The sequence below is a fragment of the Dama dama genome, chromosome 9 (assembly GCF_033118175.1).
Source record: "Dama dama isolate Ldn47 chromosome 9, ASM3311817v1, whole genome shotgun sequence".
Classification (NCBI taxonomy): Eukaryota; Metazoa; Chordata; class Mammalia; order Artiodactyla; family Cervidae; genus Dama; species Dama dama.
In genome coordinates, this window is record NC_083689.1 from 41,402,794 (window position 1) to 41,418,643 (window position 15,850).

Genomic DNA, 15,850 nt, shown 5'->3' on the forward strand with positions numbered 1-15,850 from the left:
CTCAAAACAAGCTGTAGAGCTAAAGTTGAGGTCAGCCTGCTCCAAACCTTTGGTTGGTTCCCCTGAGAGTCTCATACCCCACTTTCCTTGGGGGCCTTGGTGAGGATGCCCTCACAGCTTTAGAGGTAGTAAGAGCTGGGAATGGGGTCGGGGCAGGCGGCCCACCACAGATCAGCCCCTGGAGGCCCGGAGCAGCAGGCCTGAAGGGATCTGGATTTCTTTATTAACAGACATGAGCACGACCTGTTACAGAAGTTTGTGCTTTCCAAAAAACAGTTACTGAACGTGAAAAAGGAACCCAAGCAAAGAGGGAGGAGGTGGAGAGGGGCCACCCATAGCCCTGACCTGAATCACGCCTAGGGCCTCCAGCCTGGGACCTGCCCAGCAGGAGGGGGCAGGAAAGGGCCGGGAAGCTGAGAGGCCCCAGCTAGGCCTGCTTCTCTTCCTTTGGGCCAGGTGGGGAGGGGTCAAGAGAAGGGCGGGGAGGGGTGTCCCAGGGAGCCAGAGCCCACGAGCCATTTATTGCCATGTTTTAAAATTCGTGCAAAATATCTGAAGCCCTGGACAGAGAATACAAAGTGATATTTTTTCCAAGAAACAGAAAACTAGGAAAAGAGGTGGGGGGAACATTTTCCCACCAGAACTTCCCCCCCACGCCAGGTGAGGCCTCCACCCCGGCCAGGTGAGTGAGCAGGAAGGACTAAGAGCTACAATCTGGACCGGGTGGGAAGGGGGTGGAATTTGCAACAGCGTCTTAACTACCAACGGGAGGAAAACCAGTCAACTGTACAAGTCTCCTATCAACTTTAAAAAAAAAAAAAAAAAAAAAGAAAAGCTGTAAAAGTAGGGCCCTGTGGGTAGGGATGCGGCCAAGTTCCCAGCGAGGGCCAGAATCCAGAGTGGGTGCCAGGCGGAGCTGCTGCGAGTGCAGGCACTGTGGACCATCTGGCCAGAGACGGGGCAGGTGGGCAGCCTTGGCGAGGGCAGCCTAAGGGCAGGCACCACGACTAGTCACCACCCTCGAAGCCCTCCTCCTCTTCCGGTACTGGGTCTGCATCCCAGCAGGTGATGTCGATTTCTATGATGTGGGGAAGGGAAGGGAGTTAGGATGGCTCAGCAGATCCTTGCCTGTGTCCATCCCAACCCCAGCAAGCTGTCCCAACTGTGTATGGGGGAAGGGCTGCCTGGCCACACTTGAACGCAGCACCCCCACCCAAATTCCTCTCCATCATCCATCCCAGCACTACCTGGAGGCTTGTTGTAGAACACAGGAGGCGGAGCCTTTGCACATAGCTCTTCTGATTGGACAAACTCCTCCTCCTGTGATTGGCTGAAGTACCCCTCACTGGCCTGCAGGAGAAAAGCTCCAAGTCACTGGGCCCCACCCAGCAGGACTAGGGCTGACCTACCAGGCCTGAGCTCGTTTCCCCAGCAACCAGTGAGCCCATCAGTGGTTGCCAGGGAAACACAGATGCCTACCCTGGGAATAAAAGCAGAGCTGGCCCATGGAGGGGAAATGAAATAGCTTCCCCCCAACAATGTGGGTCACAGAAAAAGGTGGCAGGGTACTGTTGCAAGCCTGAGGAATCAAGGGTCAGCCCCCTGCTCCAGCCCTGACTACTTCCCCTCCCATCAGGTAGCCCCAGCCCCACCTGGGTCCCCTCCTTCTGGGTGGTCTCGCCATTGGTCAGCAGGTGGGGCTCTGGTTCCAGCTCTGGCTCCAGCTTCTGATCCAGCTCTTCTAGAGCTGAGGGCAGAGTTGGAGCCTGGGGGGCAGCCAGGGGCTCCCCTTCTACTTCCTCCCCTGGGTCACAGAAGGTGGCTGGCGGCTCAGGCAGCTCATCAAAACTGAGAAGATTGGCACTGCCTTCTCCTGCTGGCAGCAGTGGCTCCTGAGCCACCTCATCCAGCAGGGGCACCTCCGCCAGCAAGACTTCGGCACCTGAAGGTGGTGTGGGGGCCCGAGGCTCAGCCTGGGGTGCAGAGGCCCCTTCCCCATTGCCTGGCCATAGGTCAATGAGGCTGGCAGCGGCAGGGGTGACGGTGTTAGCAACAGCAGTGTCAGCAGCGGCAGTGTCGGTTTCAATGGCATCAGCTGCTGGGCTGTCGGCTGCAGAGGCTCCAGCCACGGCAGGCTCTAGAGCAGCAGCCAGGTCTGCCTGCTCTGTAGATGCCATGAACATCAAGTTCTCCTCCATGGGGCTGCCTTGGCCCTCGGGAGGTTCCGAGGCCTGAGGGGACTCCTCCAGGGGGCCAGCCCTGGCCTGAGGGGCTGCTGCTCTGGCTTCCTTGCTGGTCTCTTCACTATCCAGGCTGAGGCTGGGCTCCTGGGTCTCTGTCGAAGCAAAGACAGAGGAGACATGTGATCAGCTCCCAGAAAAGGAGGCGGGCCCTGGGCAGCCACCCGAGAGTACCCTGCTTACCCACTGAAGAGTTCAGGAAAGAAGGCCTCCACTAAGACTTCCATGCAGAGTGCCTTTTAACACCCACTGGCCCCTGCTGCCCCTTTACCCGTAGTCTTTAAACTGCTCAGCAGCCCTGGGAGGAAGGCCCAGTCCCCACTCCAGGGAGACACTGAGGTCCAGAGAAGGCAGGTCTGACCAGGGCTCGTCCCTGCCCCAGCCACTTTCAGGGCTGTAGAGCGGCCACTTGGAGTTCCCAGTCCAGGGGCTAGGGCCCCCTCACATACCTTGGGCTGCTGGGGGTGGTGGCGGCAGTGGTGGAGGCTGCGAGGATGTGACCTCATCCAGGGCCCGCTCAATCTGCTCAGCAACAGGGGTGGAGGCCGTGCTAGAGTCAGAGGGGCTCCGGGCAGGGAGGGGGGTAGGTATCATCCTCCGGTGGCTGTCCAGGTGGCTGCCTGTGGGACAGAAAACCCCAGGCTGATCAGTGAGGGCCAAGGAGCCAGAAAGAAACAGGACTGTCCAACTTGGGGCCTGGCCAGCCCCTCCTCTCTGGAGTCTGGGTGGGGGCTGGGAGCTCCCCAGGCCCCCCAGGGGCCAGACCACAGCTCCAGACCTTGAAAGCCAGGCCCCCGGAGGGCCAGTGCCCCTTCAGGGCCAGGGGAAAGAAGCAGGCAGTACCTGCTCTGGGGATAAACACCAGAGATCAGCGATCAGGCTTGGGGAGGGCAGGGGGGCTGCTGGGAAGCGGGGCCCTCCTTACCCCCTCCCGCAGAGGCCTGGGACTGCTACCTACATGGGAGGGAGGAAGAGAGGTTTGGGGTGCGGTGACAGGTGATATAGGGAAAGGGAGTCCGTGGAGGGGAGGAAGAGGAAGAGGAGGAGGAGGAAGGCCCACTGTCCGATGCCTTTATGAAAGGGCAGTACGGACGACCTGCCAAGAGAGACAGACAGAGAGAGAGAGACAGAGGACAAGAGAGGGTCAGTCTCCCCCACCCCCATCCTGAGGCCTCACCCACCCCCAGGCCGGCCCTGGATGTCCAAGCTGCCTTCAGCCAGGGCGCACATTCAGCCAAGCTGGACCAGAGCCTCAAGCCATCAGACCACTGCCACCAGCAACAGCCACACACGGTAGAGAGCCTGACACATCACGATGCAGCCAGTCCCCCAGCCTCTGGGCCGCCCGTACCCAGGAACAGCCTGCTCCACCCCTAGAGCCCTAGCACTTGAGCCAAGCACACAGAAGGGGCAAGCAGGCCAGCAGACAGGGAGCAGAAAGGTGCTTCAAGGAGAGCTGGAAGCCATCCAGGGAGAATCCAAACAGGGAACCCGGAGTACAGCTCCAGGCTGCTCAGTCTCAGGACAGGACGAGGCCCCACTCCCCATGCACCTACAGTTCTTCAGATAAGACAAGTTCAATCCCAGCAGGGCCACTCACAGCAGCCAGGGGGATCCCTCAGCCCCCGATGGCCTCTAGCACCACCCATTGCTCAGACCAGGCCCTGCTCAAGCCCTTCTCAGCCCTGCCACCTGGAGGCGGCGGGTGGAAGCACACGTGATGCTCGGCCTTGGCTTCTCCAGGAGGTCCTTGGGCAAGGTTTCCCTTCCGAGGAAGGTCCCAAAGAGGCTCAAGACCAAAACCTGAGGAGTGGGGGTTGGGTAAGGGTGTGGGAGCTGGGACTACCTGGTCGGTGGTTGAAGGGTGAGGGCACATCGCAGCTGCCTGCGGAGGCCGATGCGACTCTTTCCTGCTGCTTAAAGAACTCCCGTGGATTATCAGGTCGCTGGGCAATAATAGCTGCTGCCTCCTGGGGGCACACGTAGAGTCAGGCCAGGCGGGGCCGGATTGAGGCAGCCGAGCCAAACTCAGATGCCTGGTCCCCTCCACAGTGCTCACCTCTACCTCTGATTCTGACTTCTTCATCTGAGTCTCTTCCTCCTCATCCCGCTGGTCACCCTGGAAACCAAAGGGATGGTGTACTCAGCACTCTACCCCCACAGGAACTCTGGGCTTTCTTACAGCCCACTTCTTTCACTATCAGAAACCACTTTCATGAACCATTCCCACAGCACCTTTCATCTGCAAGGTCCTCAGCTGCCTCATCTCCAGTCCAGACAAGCCCCTGGGCACCCAGGGCCATCCAGGAACACTCCCAGCTTTGTAGCTAACTTTTCTCAAACCTCTTACCCCAGGACCTGGCCGTCCGTGCAGCCTGAATCTTGGTATCATGACTGAGGCTTCACTAGTCCCCTGCCTCCTTGCTCTTTCCCCCTATTTCTTTCTCTATAGACCCTGAAAGGATCTTTCCAAAACCTTAATTGCCATCACTTAAAAATCATGAATCTACCTGCAATGCAGGAGACCTCTGTTCAATCCCCAGATCGGGACGATCCCCTGGAGAAGGAAATAGCAACCCACTCCAGTAGTCTTGCCTGGAGAATTTCATGAACAAAGGAATCTGGCGGGCTTCAGTCCGTGGGGAAGCAAACAGTTGGACACGACTGAGCAACTATCACTCACTCACTCAAAAATCAAGTTTCTTACTGAAATCAGGGTCTTCAGTTTCCCTTGAAAATGCCAGCAGCCCTGGCAACACAGGCCTGTGTGCCCCAAAGCAGCTTTCAACTAGAACTGCAGTGCAGCAACCTGTTTGCCAGTCCCCACCACTCCCTACTGCCCTTCACATGCCCACATTCTTTTGGGACTGCAGCCCCAGGAGTAAAGATAGGTGGGGGTCCTTGGTTGGGCCTCCCCCTCTCCCTGTCTGATCCAGCCCATCATCTCTCCCAACACTCCCCTCCTGCCCTGACTCGCCCACACCCTGTGAGAGGCAGACAGCAAGTCCTCAGCACAATGGAGTTGTAGGTCCTGTAACATGCATACAACTTCGCAACTCTGGGCCTTGGCAGAGGAAATGAATCTCTCTGCCCATGTGCCTGACCCCCACCCTGGGTCCAGCTCTTCTTGCTTCCGGCCTCAGCTTCGGCACAGCCTCCTGGGGAAGGGGCCCTTGGCCTATTCAGGTCATTTCCTTCCCTGGGCCCCCATGAGGTGTTCCAGCCACACACCGATTACACTGTGTCATAATTTCCTGTTTCTGGATTATCTCCCCACCCTCTGTGGGTGACACAGGATGAGAACTTATGTATGTGTGTGAGCGCTTTGCCTGATGTTCAATGGCACCTGTTTCCTCAATTGACCTCACCGCACCAACAGCCTCGAGGGCTGTCACCCTCACCACCACTTCTTGTCTCCCAGAAGGAAGTCTGAACTCCTCCTCTGACCTCGCTGTCTCCTCCAACTTTCCAAGGGACTCCAGTCAAGCTCTTTGCCTTCCCTCAAAACATACATCCCACCAGCCTCTGCTGCTATGCCACCCCTGTCTAGTGTCACAGGACTAGGTTCCTCTGCCTCATTCAAAAAAAGGACCAGAGGCAGCTTACCACAAAAGCCTTAACTACCAACACTGTGAGAAGCATGAGAACAAATCAAGAGCTGGGGGTAGGAGACACATCGACACAGTAACTGGAAAGGACAATGGTGCTGCTGTGCTTCAGAATCTTCAGATAAAGGAAAACTCCTAGTATCCCAGGCAAAAAGAGAACTCACATAAGGAAGGCAATTCTTATCAGAAGGGAGAAAGCAGAGTACCTCCTTAAGTCAAAAGAAAGCATTTTACGGTTGTAAATTCCAAAGTTTCTTGTGTGGGACCTTCCTCAGGGGACCTGAAGTTGTAGGGTCACCACAGTGACCTGTTAAAATTCCTACTGTCACTGTCACATGAACCACACTTGAAGGGCCAGATGAGACTATAAAATAATGGTATCACACTGTAAATCTTTGCCTGAAACATTGGTAATTGGTGAAGATAAGGGATCAAGTCAAAGTTTCACTATTCTTTCTACTTTTTGTGTGCGCATGTATGTGAAATTTTCCATAAAAATAAGTTTCTTTTTTTTCCCCAAAAGACCTTGCTCTGAATGGATAAACAAAATCTGGTATACATATACTATGGAATACTAGTAGTTTTCAAAAGGAAAGATATTCTGACACATAGATGAAGCCTGAAGATGCTATGCTAAATGAAATAAGCCAGTCATAAATGGTAAAATAACTGCGTGATTCCCCTCATATGAGGTACTTAGTCACATCACAGACACAGAGAGCAGTTGCCAGGGGCTGAGAAAGGTGACAATGGGGAGTTAGTGTTTAATGGATACAACGTTCAGTATGGGAAGATGAAGAAAACTCTGGAGATAAACAGTGGTGACAGCTGTATAAAATAAATACACTTAACACCATGGAACAACACACTTAAAAACGGTAAAGATGGTACCTTTTATGTTATGCACCTTTTGCTGCAGTTAATTTCATCAGCAAATTGTAAAAGAGCCTTGCTCATATTGCTCTCCACCATATTTCCAACACCAGCACATGGGAGGTGGCAAGAGTTTGTTGAATGAATGATTTTGGAGCTTACTACCCACACATTCTTTCCACCCTCTAGGGGCTAATGTGAGTGGAATGATCTATGATAGCCATTAATGCCAGTGTCTGCAGGACTGTCCTGCCACCTCCCTCCCAGCCTCCTGTGGGTGTGACCTTGAAGTCTGCTTGAGTCCCCATGGCTCAACAGCTACCCACCATAGTCTCAGTCCAGACAACTATTGCCTACCTCCTGTCTCAAACTGTACCATGCTCAGCACAGAATGATCTTCGATATTTCCCAAAAGTAAAATTCAATTCAAAACATGAAGACATGTCTCCACTGTGGTTGTGAAAGGGTCAATCCATGATGATCCTAGGGCCATCCCAATGTTTGGAGGTTCAGCCAAGTACCCCTGGAATAAGTGCCTGCCCTAAAGGAGACACTCCACATACTTGTATACGGATGTTCAGAGCACCAGCCCAGATTCTCTCAGAGGCTCTACAGCATTACTACAATGGGGACCAGGCTTCAGGAAGTACAGGAAGCACAGCTCATCTACCTTGAGCCCCTCAAGTCCTGCTGGAAGGGGGCAGGAGGAGCCTGGTCAGTGAGGGTTTGGGTCAATGTAGATTTTCTCTTTCAGTCTAGAGTATAAACTTCTCCAAAGAGGTCTCTACCCACAGCCAGGGGACAGAACCCCACATGATCAGGGGTCAGCCCTGACATGGCAGGACATCCCATGCTGATGCAGGGGTACCCTGAATGCTCAGCACTGTCCCCAAGACTCTATCCCCCAAGGGGCCCAGTAATTCAGGGACCATCCCCACTTCCCTGACCAGTAGAGAGAAACCGTGGGCTAAGAACTTACAAAGATAGATTGCTCCTTCAACCGCCTCTTGGCCTCCTCAGCCTCTAAAGTCTGTTGTTTCCTCCTGGAATGAAAGGTGCAGGCAAGCCCTTAGGGCTGGCCGACGTGCGGCCGCGGCCCAAGGTGGGGGTGGAGCTGCGGGCACACCTGTGTTCCTCAATCTGCTGCTCTCGCTCCCGATATCGGCGCTCCCGCTCCTCTTGCTCCTGCCGCTCCTGCTCCATCCGCTCTTGCTCAAATCTGAGTCTCTCATCCAGGGCCTTCTTCCTCTCCTCCTCCTTCCTCAGTTCTTCTTCCTTCTGCAGTACCCCCCATGCCAAGGCAGTGCAGGCCCTGAGCTTGTGGCCCACCCCACCCCACCCCACCCCCATCCCTGACCCAGGGTTCTGTGAATTCAGGGGCTTTCAGTGTGGGGAGCACATGGGATGGGCCCTGCTGTTGAAAGGAGGGACTTTAGGAGAGGAGCCAGAGCAGCCCTGTGGGGTCAAGACAGGGAGGAGCCACCCAGACAGCAGGCCAGGGTCGGGGTCTGCACCTTGGCCTGCTCCCAGAACTGCTCGCGGTTAATCCGCTTCATCTCCACAGCCGCATCAGTCTTCTGATAGGTGGTGCCCTGCAGAGTCAAGGGGCCTGGTGTGAGGGCAGCCCACAGGCCAAGTGCTCGGGAGCACCCCTCTGCCCTCCCACGAAACAGGGAGGACCGAGAGGGGACTGGCCAGCGGAGCGCTAGGCAGGGCCCACACACTGACCACCGGCTCGGCATTCTCGTCCTCACGGAGCCGCAGTCGGTGCAGCACAGGGCTGGAGAGCCGAGCCAGCCCATTGGAGAGCCGCTGCCCGATGGCGCCCGCATCGATGTCTTCCACGCTACTGGCATTCACGATCACGTCGACACCCTGCCGCAGGAAGATGGCAGGTTCAGGCAGCCAGTCCTTGTGCCCTCGCCAACCCCCGAGAGCCCTGACCCCACGCGCACCTGGAAGAACTCGGCCACCTTAGCCACATGGCTGGCACAAGCACATTTGCGGGCATCAGGTACATCCTCACCAACCTGCAAAGTCACAGCAAAGGGGGATAGGGAAAAGACAAGAGTTGGAGGCAGGCTGAAGCCTGGAGCTCTCTTCCCACAGCATCAGTGAGTAGAGTGGGATGGAGGAGAACTGTTCTGGGGCCCTCAGCTCCCCTCCCCAGTCCACTGGTGCATACCCAGTTGATGAGCACGTATTTTGGCAGAGCAGCCTGGGAGTCCTTGACACTGCAGAAGCCATACATCACCCTCTGGTTCTCAAAGTGGCCGGAGAGCTCCTGCAAGCCCCCATCTGGGGGAATCAGGAGGGTTGTCAGGCCCAATCTCCTGAACCCCTCCCCCACAAAGGGCCTGGAATCCAAAGCAAGGGCTCTGCAGACACCCCCAGAGATCTACAAGTCCCAGAGTTCTGTGCTGGTGTGAAAGAGGCAGCAGGCAGGTGTGAGTTTTGCCTTTTAATCCCCCAGGACCTTGGAGAACTGAGGATGTGTTCTTCACACATCAAGTCTCACGTGGTGCTAGCACCCACTGAGGTAAATTAAAACGTTTTTGGGCTCTGGAGAAAGTGGGGTGATCCGGGCCATCCCTGTCAGGCCCCTTCCCGCCTAGCTGTGTGACTTTGGGCAAGTCACACTCCTTCTCTGAGGCTCTGTCTTTTCATAATCAAACAGGAAACCAATCTCCCTCCCTCCCCACCCTGGGGATCTTAGGGATGACTGGAGGAAGGACACTTGCCAGACAAATAATGGTCTGCTGGACGCAGGCAAGCAAGCATCGAAGTGGCCTGGAGCCAGACGGGTGGGGAAGAAAACAACCGGAGGAGGGGGCGGGGAGGAAGACAAAGGAATGGCTGGAATTCTTACCTCCTGATGCTGCAAGCTTGAGGTCATCTGAGCCATCCTCATATGTGTACAGAGCCCTGGGGAGAGGGAGGGGTGGCTCGGAGAACTGTCAGGGCCCAGGCAGCCAATTTTGGGTGGAGATGGCTCTGGGAGGGTAGGAGGGACACAGAGGGGGCAGGACAGGAGGGGAGATTCCAGCCTAGCACTTAAGCCTTATCACCATGACAACAGAGCTAAGCACCGTTTCAGGCTGGAACTCAGTGGGGGACAGTTTGGGATTTGATGGAGGGAGGCCTGGATCAGGTGGAAAGCAGGCAAGGGGGAAGGAATTGCTGGCCAGTGGCTGGCTTCCAGTAAGCCAATGTGTTGTGTCCTCAGAGCCCTGGCCCTAGCAGCCTGCAACCCAGCCAGTGGTGTGAGATGGAGATTCCAAGGCGACGGGTTCCTTGGTTACCGTTCCCTGGCTACAGCTCCTCATCCCCCATTGGTGGTTGCCAGGAACCTACCTGGCGCGTGCCTCGGTACCCACTGCCCCTCCCCCCACCACAAGGGGGGGCAGGGAGAGAGAACCTGGTGCTGTTCAGCTCTGGGCATCCCCCTGGTAACCATGGCAACCTAGCAATTGGCACGAGACTTGCCCACCCAGCTGCATTCTCCTGAACACAAAGGACCCCGGGGACACACCCTCATCCTCAATCTCAGACTCTCTGAAATGGGGATGAGGTCACCATGGCCACTCTTGCCTGGACTCTGGCCTCTGGGCGGCGGCGCTTTTTTGGCCTTCCAGCCCTAGGCTGCCTCTGCCCTAGCTGAGGTTCTGGTCTCCGGAGACTGCTGGCCTTTCCTTCCCTCTCAGCTCTGGCAGAGAGCTGACCCAGCAGCCTTCCTCCTCCCTAGCTTTTTCTCCACAGGTAGGAGTGGCTCAACATCCATTTTACACAAGGGAAGAGAGAAATGTCTCTTTCCCAGGACCCACTTGGAGGAAGACAGGCTTAGGGCCGGGAAGAAAGGCCGGAGGGGCAAGGAGGCTCAGCCCCTCCCTCAAGCTCCCTTTTCCCGACTGCCAAGGCAGGGTGCTAGGAGGAGAGGAGGGAGGAGACCAGCGAGATGCAGAACAGAAAGCGAGCGAGGAGAGGAGGCAGAAACAGAAGACAAGGGAAGGGAGGGGCATTCATGAAGGGATGAAGAGAAAATGAAGGAGGCGGGGAGGGAAAGGGGTGGGAAGGAAAGAGGGAGGAGAGAAGAGGGAGAAAGAAGGGAGGGAGGGTGGGAGGAGGGCGGAAGGAGTGCCTGGTCTAGGCCCAGCCCCATGAGGTCAGCACAAGTCACTGCCAAATGGGCCCCCAGCCCTTCCCCGCGTCTCAGGATCTCTTCCCTCCTAAAAGGGACACAGGTGGGCTGTGGGGCCAGAAACTCCCCGTCCAACTGTTGCCTGGGCCCCAACCCTGGCAGCTGCCTTCTCCACACAGCTGTCCCACCACCTGTCTGGCTGCCCTAAGCTGCCACGGGAAACAAAAGGCCCTCAGAGAAGAAGGATCTGCCCCTTTGCACCCCGCAGCTGGGAAACTGAGGCAGGACTCCACAACTCTGGTTCCCAGACACTGCGCTAGCCATAAAGTCACAGTTCCCCAGCGTGACTTGTCAGACTCTCCCAGGCTCTCTGTGGCTCTTCCCAAGAACACGTGTCCTGCCCCTTCCACTCTTCACTCCTTGTCTACCCACCTTCAGTCACCTTTCTGTGCTGCGGCCCTGGCCCTTAACTGGTGAAAACCACAGCTAAGTTCAAAGATTTCAGCAGGCCTTCATCCCTGAGCTCCACCCCACCTGCCTTTCCAGCCAGACCTCCGAATCCGTACCATACACTTGGATCACACTGGATGGCTCCCTGATGTCCAGCACAGTTCTGGGCATTTCTCACCCTAGAGCCTTTGCATGGTATGCATGCCTTCACAGGAAGGCCAGATCTGCTTCTCCATCCCAGGCCCACCCCTGACTGAAACCCCTCAGGGACCCAATGCCAGCTCCCCAGGAAGCCCTGCCCTGCACTGCACCTCCCTCCCTGGGGTGCTGACCACACCCCAGCAAGGATGGGAAGAGGCACCTGAAGCTGCCTGGGATCTCACTAGACCTGTGCTTCTCAAACTCATTAAGAGGTGACCTGAGCTTCGGGTGGGCTGGAGCTGGTGAAACCGAAAGGAATCTTTGGCGGGGGAGAGGGGCAGGAATCTACACCTCCAACCCCTGGAGATAGACACCGTTCCAAATCGTAAGCTTCGTGAAGGTGGCACACTTAACTCAGACTTTCAAGACAGCACAGAGCAGTTCTAGTTGGTATCTGCCATCTAGCAACCATCTCAGCCAGAAAAAGTGGACTGGGATGAGTGGGAGATGGAATGTAGCAGCTCTAGGGAGATTCTGGGTTGAGCTGAGGAGGGGGGCTGCAGGGCAGGTGGATTCCTCAGGACAACTACACTCTCAGGATATTAGAACTGAAAGGGCCTTGAGCATCCTGGGTATGGTTGAGCCCAAATCCCTCTCCTGCTTGTCAACAGGAGCAGGGACTTGTGTGGTCATACAGTGAGTCAGGTCACATCCAGGGTAACACCAGTTCTTCTCACTACACAATCTGAGTTCCATGGTCCCCTGCTCCCAGCATCAGGTAGCAGTTTATTCCAGAATAAGCCACCTGGGTGTGATCTCCCCCCGCCCTTACTCCCCATTCAGAGGAGGGCAGTGCCAAGCCCCCTTTGCCCAGACGGTGATTTTATCCAAGACCCTCCTCCAGCCTCAGTGCAGAGTCTGCTCCTGAGTCTGAAGACCCCACTGTACCCTGGCTCTATGCTGGGTGCTAGGGGCCCTCATGTCCCTGATGATTCTCACATCCTTTATACCAAATGTTTATCTGGGCCCTTGGGAGTGAGCAAATGTGTGTATGTGCGAGGGTGCATGTGTACATCTGTGAGTGTCCCACACACAACCCAGATCGGGGTGGGGTGGGGGGGGCTGACGCACGCCAGTGATGAATAATAACTCGCTTGAGCCACATGGATGCTGCTGGGTGGTGGGAGCCCAGGCCTCCGCTGAGCAGGATGCGGGCCAGCAGTGGTTGTGGGAGCTCTGCTTTTTGGAAGGTGGGGGAAAATGGGGTGGTGATAGGCAGCACCCCCAGACTGAAGAGCATTCTGAGGTGGGCTGTGCCTCTCTCCAGGCACGGCCCATATCCCATGGCCAGCTCCTCCACCAGGCCAAGCCGGCCACTTGCCCTCAACTCCTCCCATGATCTCAGCCCCCCTGGGACAGGGCTGGGACAGAGGGTGGGCTGCCTGCCTGCTTAGCTCGTCTTGGCCTCTCCTGTGACTGACCCGCAGGACACGAGAGCTTGCTTGTCTGCCTTGTCCATCCCTCCAGGCCTGGCCGCCCGCCAGTGCTGCAGTACTGTGGCATGGATGCCTGGCCATCTTGTCCCCTCCTCCAGCCCCCAGGTCAGTATCTTCCCAGCATGAGGGTGAGGCCAGCCCAAGTGTGGCCCCTCAGATCTTACATCACTTTTGTGTTTCCTGCTTGCCAAGGGGAGAAAAGGCCTAGGGAAGAGAATGGGCACTTGCCCCAGGAGAAGAATATTTCGGGGAGATGATGGTTCCTGATGGGGCAGTGTGGAACCCCTTGGCTTTTCTGCCACTCTGGGGACTCCAGCCCCAGAGCAGGTGGTCCGTCGCCACCCACCACCTAGCGGGGAGACAACAGCTGGAGAGGGAGAGAGGGCAGCCCAGCTCCTCCCCATCCCCGCGGTAGCTGAGAGCCCCTCGCCACTGGGCCACCAGGACAGGGGCTCCTGGATCTCCTCACCCCTCATTCTTCTCAGAAAACTCCCTCCACTCTCTCCACAATGGTCCGCCTGGGGGCTCCCTCCCGGGGACCCCACTTGGCACCCTAGACAGGCAGTTCAGTTCCTTTGGCACGTCCCAGCCTGGGTGCCTAGTTCCTGCAACCCTCTTCGCCTCGGGCAGGAGACTTAGCCCTGCCTCCTCGACCCCTGAGGGGAACAGGAGGCACTCGGCGGCGGTGGCCGTGTGGCAGCGAACGTCTTTTCATCACACCCCAACTCCGAGAGGCCCCCCGGTGGGCGGGGCGCCCCGGCCCCCAGCCCACTCCGCGCCGCTCCTCCCCCGCCCTAGCTTTTCCTTTGTGCGGTGGCCGGCTGGGCTGGGCCGGGTAGACAGCTCCGGCTCTGCCGGTTCGGTCCCCGCCCGCCCAAAGGTGTAGAAGGTGCCCTTGGCCTCCCGGTGCACACCTGTCCCCCCCACCGGGGCCCAAGGCGAAGAGGAGGGGGTGGAGGAGTTCTGCAAGGCCAGGAAGCCCCAGGCCACACATCTGGACCCTGCGCCTCTCCAGCCTGCGTCCAGCCACCAGCGTTCCCACCGCGCAGCTGGGGCCGCCTCCGGGTGCTCGGGGACCGCGGGTGCCCCGCCTGGCCCGGCCCGGCCCCTCCCCCGGCGCGCACAAAGGCAGCTCCTCCCTGGCCCTCCCGGGCCGCTGCAGCATTTCGGGGTCTCCTCCTCCCTCCCGGCTACGGGGCGGCGGGGCCGGGTGGAAACAAAGGCGCGGCGGCGGCGGCGCGGGGACAAAGGGGCTGAGGGGCGGGGGCGGGGGGCTCACCAGTCGGCCGTGCTCTCCTCCCGAATCACCTCTTCGTACGCCGCCAGCAGCTCCAGGCGGTGGCCACTGAAGCTCACGCCGGCCATGCTGCGGGCCGGACCGAGGCCGAACGGACAGACGCACGGACGGGCGGACGGAGAAGGAGGGAGGGAAAGACGGAGTCGCCGCGCCGCCGCCTCAGAGCCTCTGCAGCGTTGCGAGCCGAGCGAGCCAGCGGCCGGGGGAGGGGAGCCGGCCGGCGGGGGGCGGGGGGCGCTGGCTCCGCCCGGCTCGCTCCCTCCGCGCGCTCGGTCCTAGCGCCGCCCCGGTCCGGCCCAGGGGGAGGCCCGCCCCCCCTTCCCGGCCTGCCCCGGGGCGCCCTCACGCCCCTCGCCCCCAGCCCCTGCGCGCCGCGCCCAGGCGGGTCTACCTCTCCGCAACCGCACCCAGGGGCCGTTCGTTCTTTCCACGTCCCAGTTCTCCCCTGTGGCGTCCCCAGCCACAAACCTTAGGGCCTCCGTTCCCGCCCCCCGCCTTGATCCCCCTCTCCCTATCCCCACCTCACCAAGCCCTATCCAGGCCCAACTTCAGCCCTCTTCTTCCCAACTCCGTCCCAATCGCAAATCCATTCCATTCCCATCCGGCCCAGCCCCACTCTGTCCTTCATTTATCTCCCTCCACCCCAGCCTCACCCCCATCCCTGGTCCATCCCACCCTCCATTCCCAACCCCTGGCCCATCTGTAGCCCATCCTCATTTCTTTCCCCTCCTAGTACCAGCCCCACTCCCAACCGTATGCTTGGCGCAAACCCCTACCCATTCGTCAGACCCCATCCCTAGCTGCACCTTCCTTATTCCAGCCTATGCTGTTCTTATTCTGATCTTTGTTCCAACCACACTCCTCCACCCCTGCCTCCTAGACCATTCTCGGCTTCCTACTCGGACATTCCCAACCTCTAACTCATCTCCGCCCCGCTCTATACTGAGCACCCCTCCCCCACCAGCTGCCCCCTGAGCCCTCTCCAGTGAGGCCAGCCTAGGAAATCCTTTGCCTTCTCTCCCAAGCCTCGGGTCTCCTAGAGGAATCCCAAGTAGAGTTCCGGAAGCAGCATTTAACCCCAGACTCCCAGGGCAGGGCTTCTCCAAGGACTCTCTAGGGCCAGTCCCCTGGCACCTTTAGTTCCCAAAGCTCTGAACACAGAAAACTCCTCAGAGGAGTCTCTTGCAGAGAAGTGTGCACCACTGCCAGGGCCTCCTGGAGCAACTCTGCTCCTAAGCTGGGCTCCTGAAACCCTCTGCAGCTCTCAGAAGCCTTGACCACCACCTGCAAAGCCTCCCACCCCTGTCTTCCCAGAGGAGGTGGCAGAACCTGAGCAAACTTTTTCTGGTCCAATCTGGGAGGTGGTGGGGCTGGGCCTCCAAATTCTGAGCTGGGTAACCAACCAACTGGACCAAGAAGAGGAAAGAAGTATGCACATTGATCTCCAGCAGTGGACCCCAGCATTTTAGAGTATGAAGAACCCCTTAAAATTAAAAAGATTCCACAGGCCCCCACCTGGGGAATTCTCAGCACTATACCCCTGGACCCCCGGCCCTGTCAGTTTCTCCAGGGCCCCTACTTGGGGCAAGGCCCAAGCAGAGTCCGTG

General features: G+C 57.9%; 1 protein-coding gene across 1 annotated transcript; it reads right to left on the bottom strand.

Moving 5' to 3' along the window:
• Positions 1 to 200: 200 nt before the first annotated feature.
• DBN1 (drebrin 1) lies at positions 201 to 14,432 on the bottom strand. The gene is made up of 14 exons (XM_061151035.1): positions 14,226 to 14,432; positions 9,591 to 9,646; positions 8,907 to 9,019; positions 8,677 to 8,751; positions 8,450 to 8,596; positions 8,236 to 8,313; positions 7,848 to 7,999; positions 7,701 to 7,764; positions 4,300 to 4,359; positions 4,087 to 4,210; positions 2,690 to 2,860; positions 1,653 to 2,335; positions 1,248 to 1,350; positions 201 to 1,078 (listed from the first exon to the last, which is right to left on the bottom strand). The coding sequence occupies exons 1-14, from the start codon at positions 14,309 to 14,311 to the stop codon at positions 1,008 to 1,010; spliced, it is 1,983 nt and encodes a 660-aa protein (XP_061007018.1). The 5' UTR covers positions 14,312 to 14,432; the 3' UTR covers positions 201 to 1,007.
• Between the last annotated feature and the right edge of the window lie 1,418 nt (positions 14,433 to 15,850).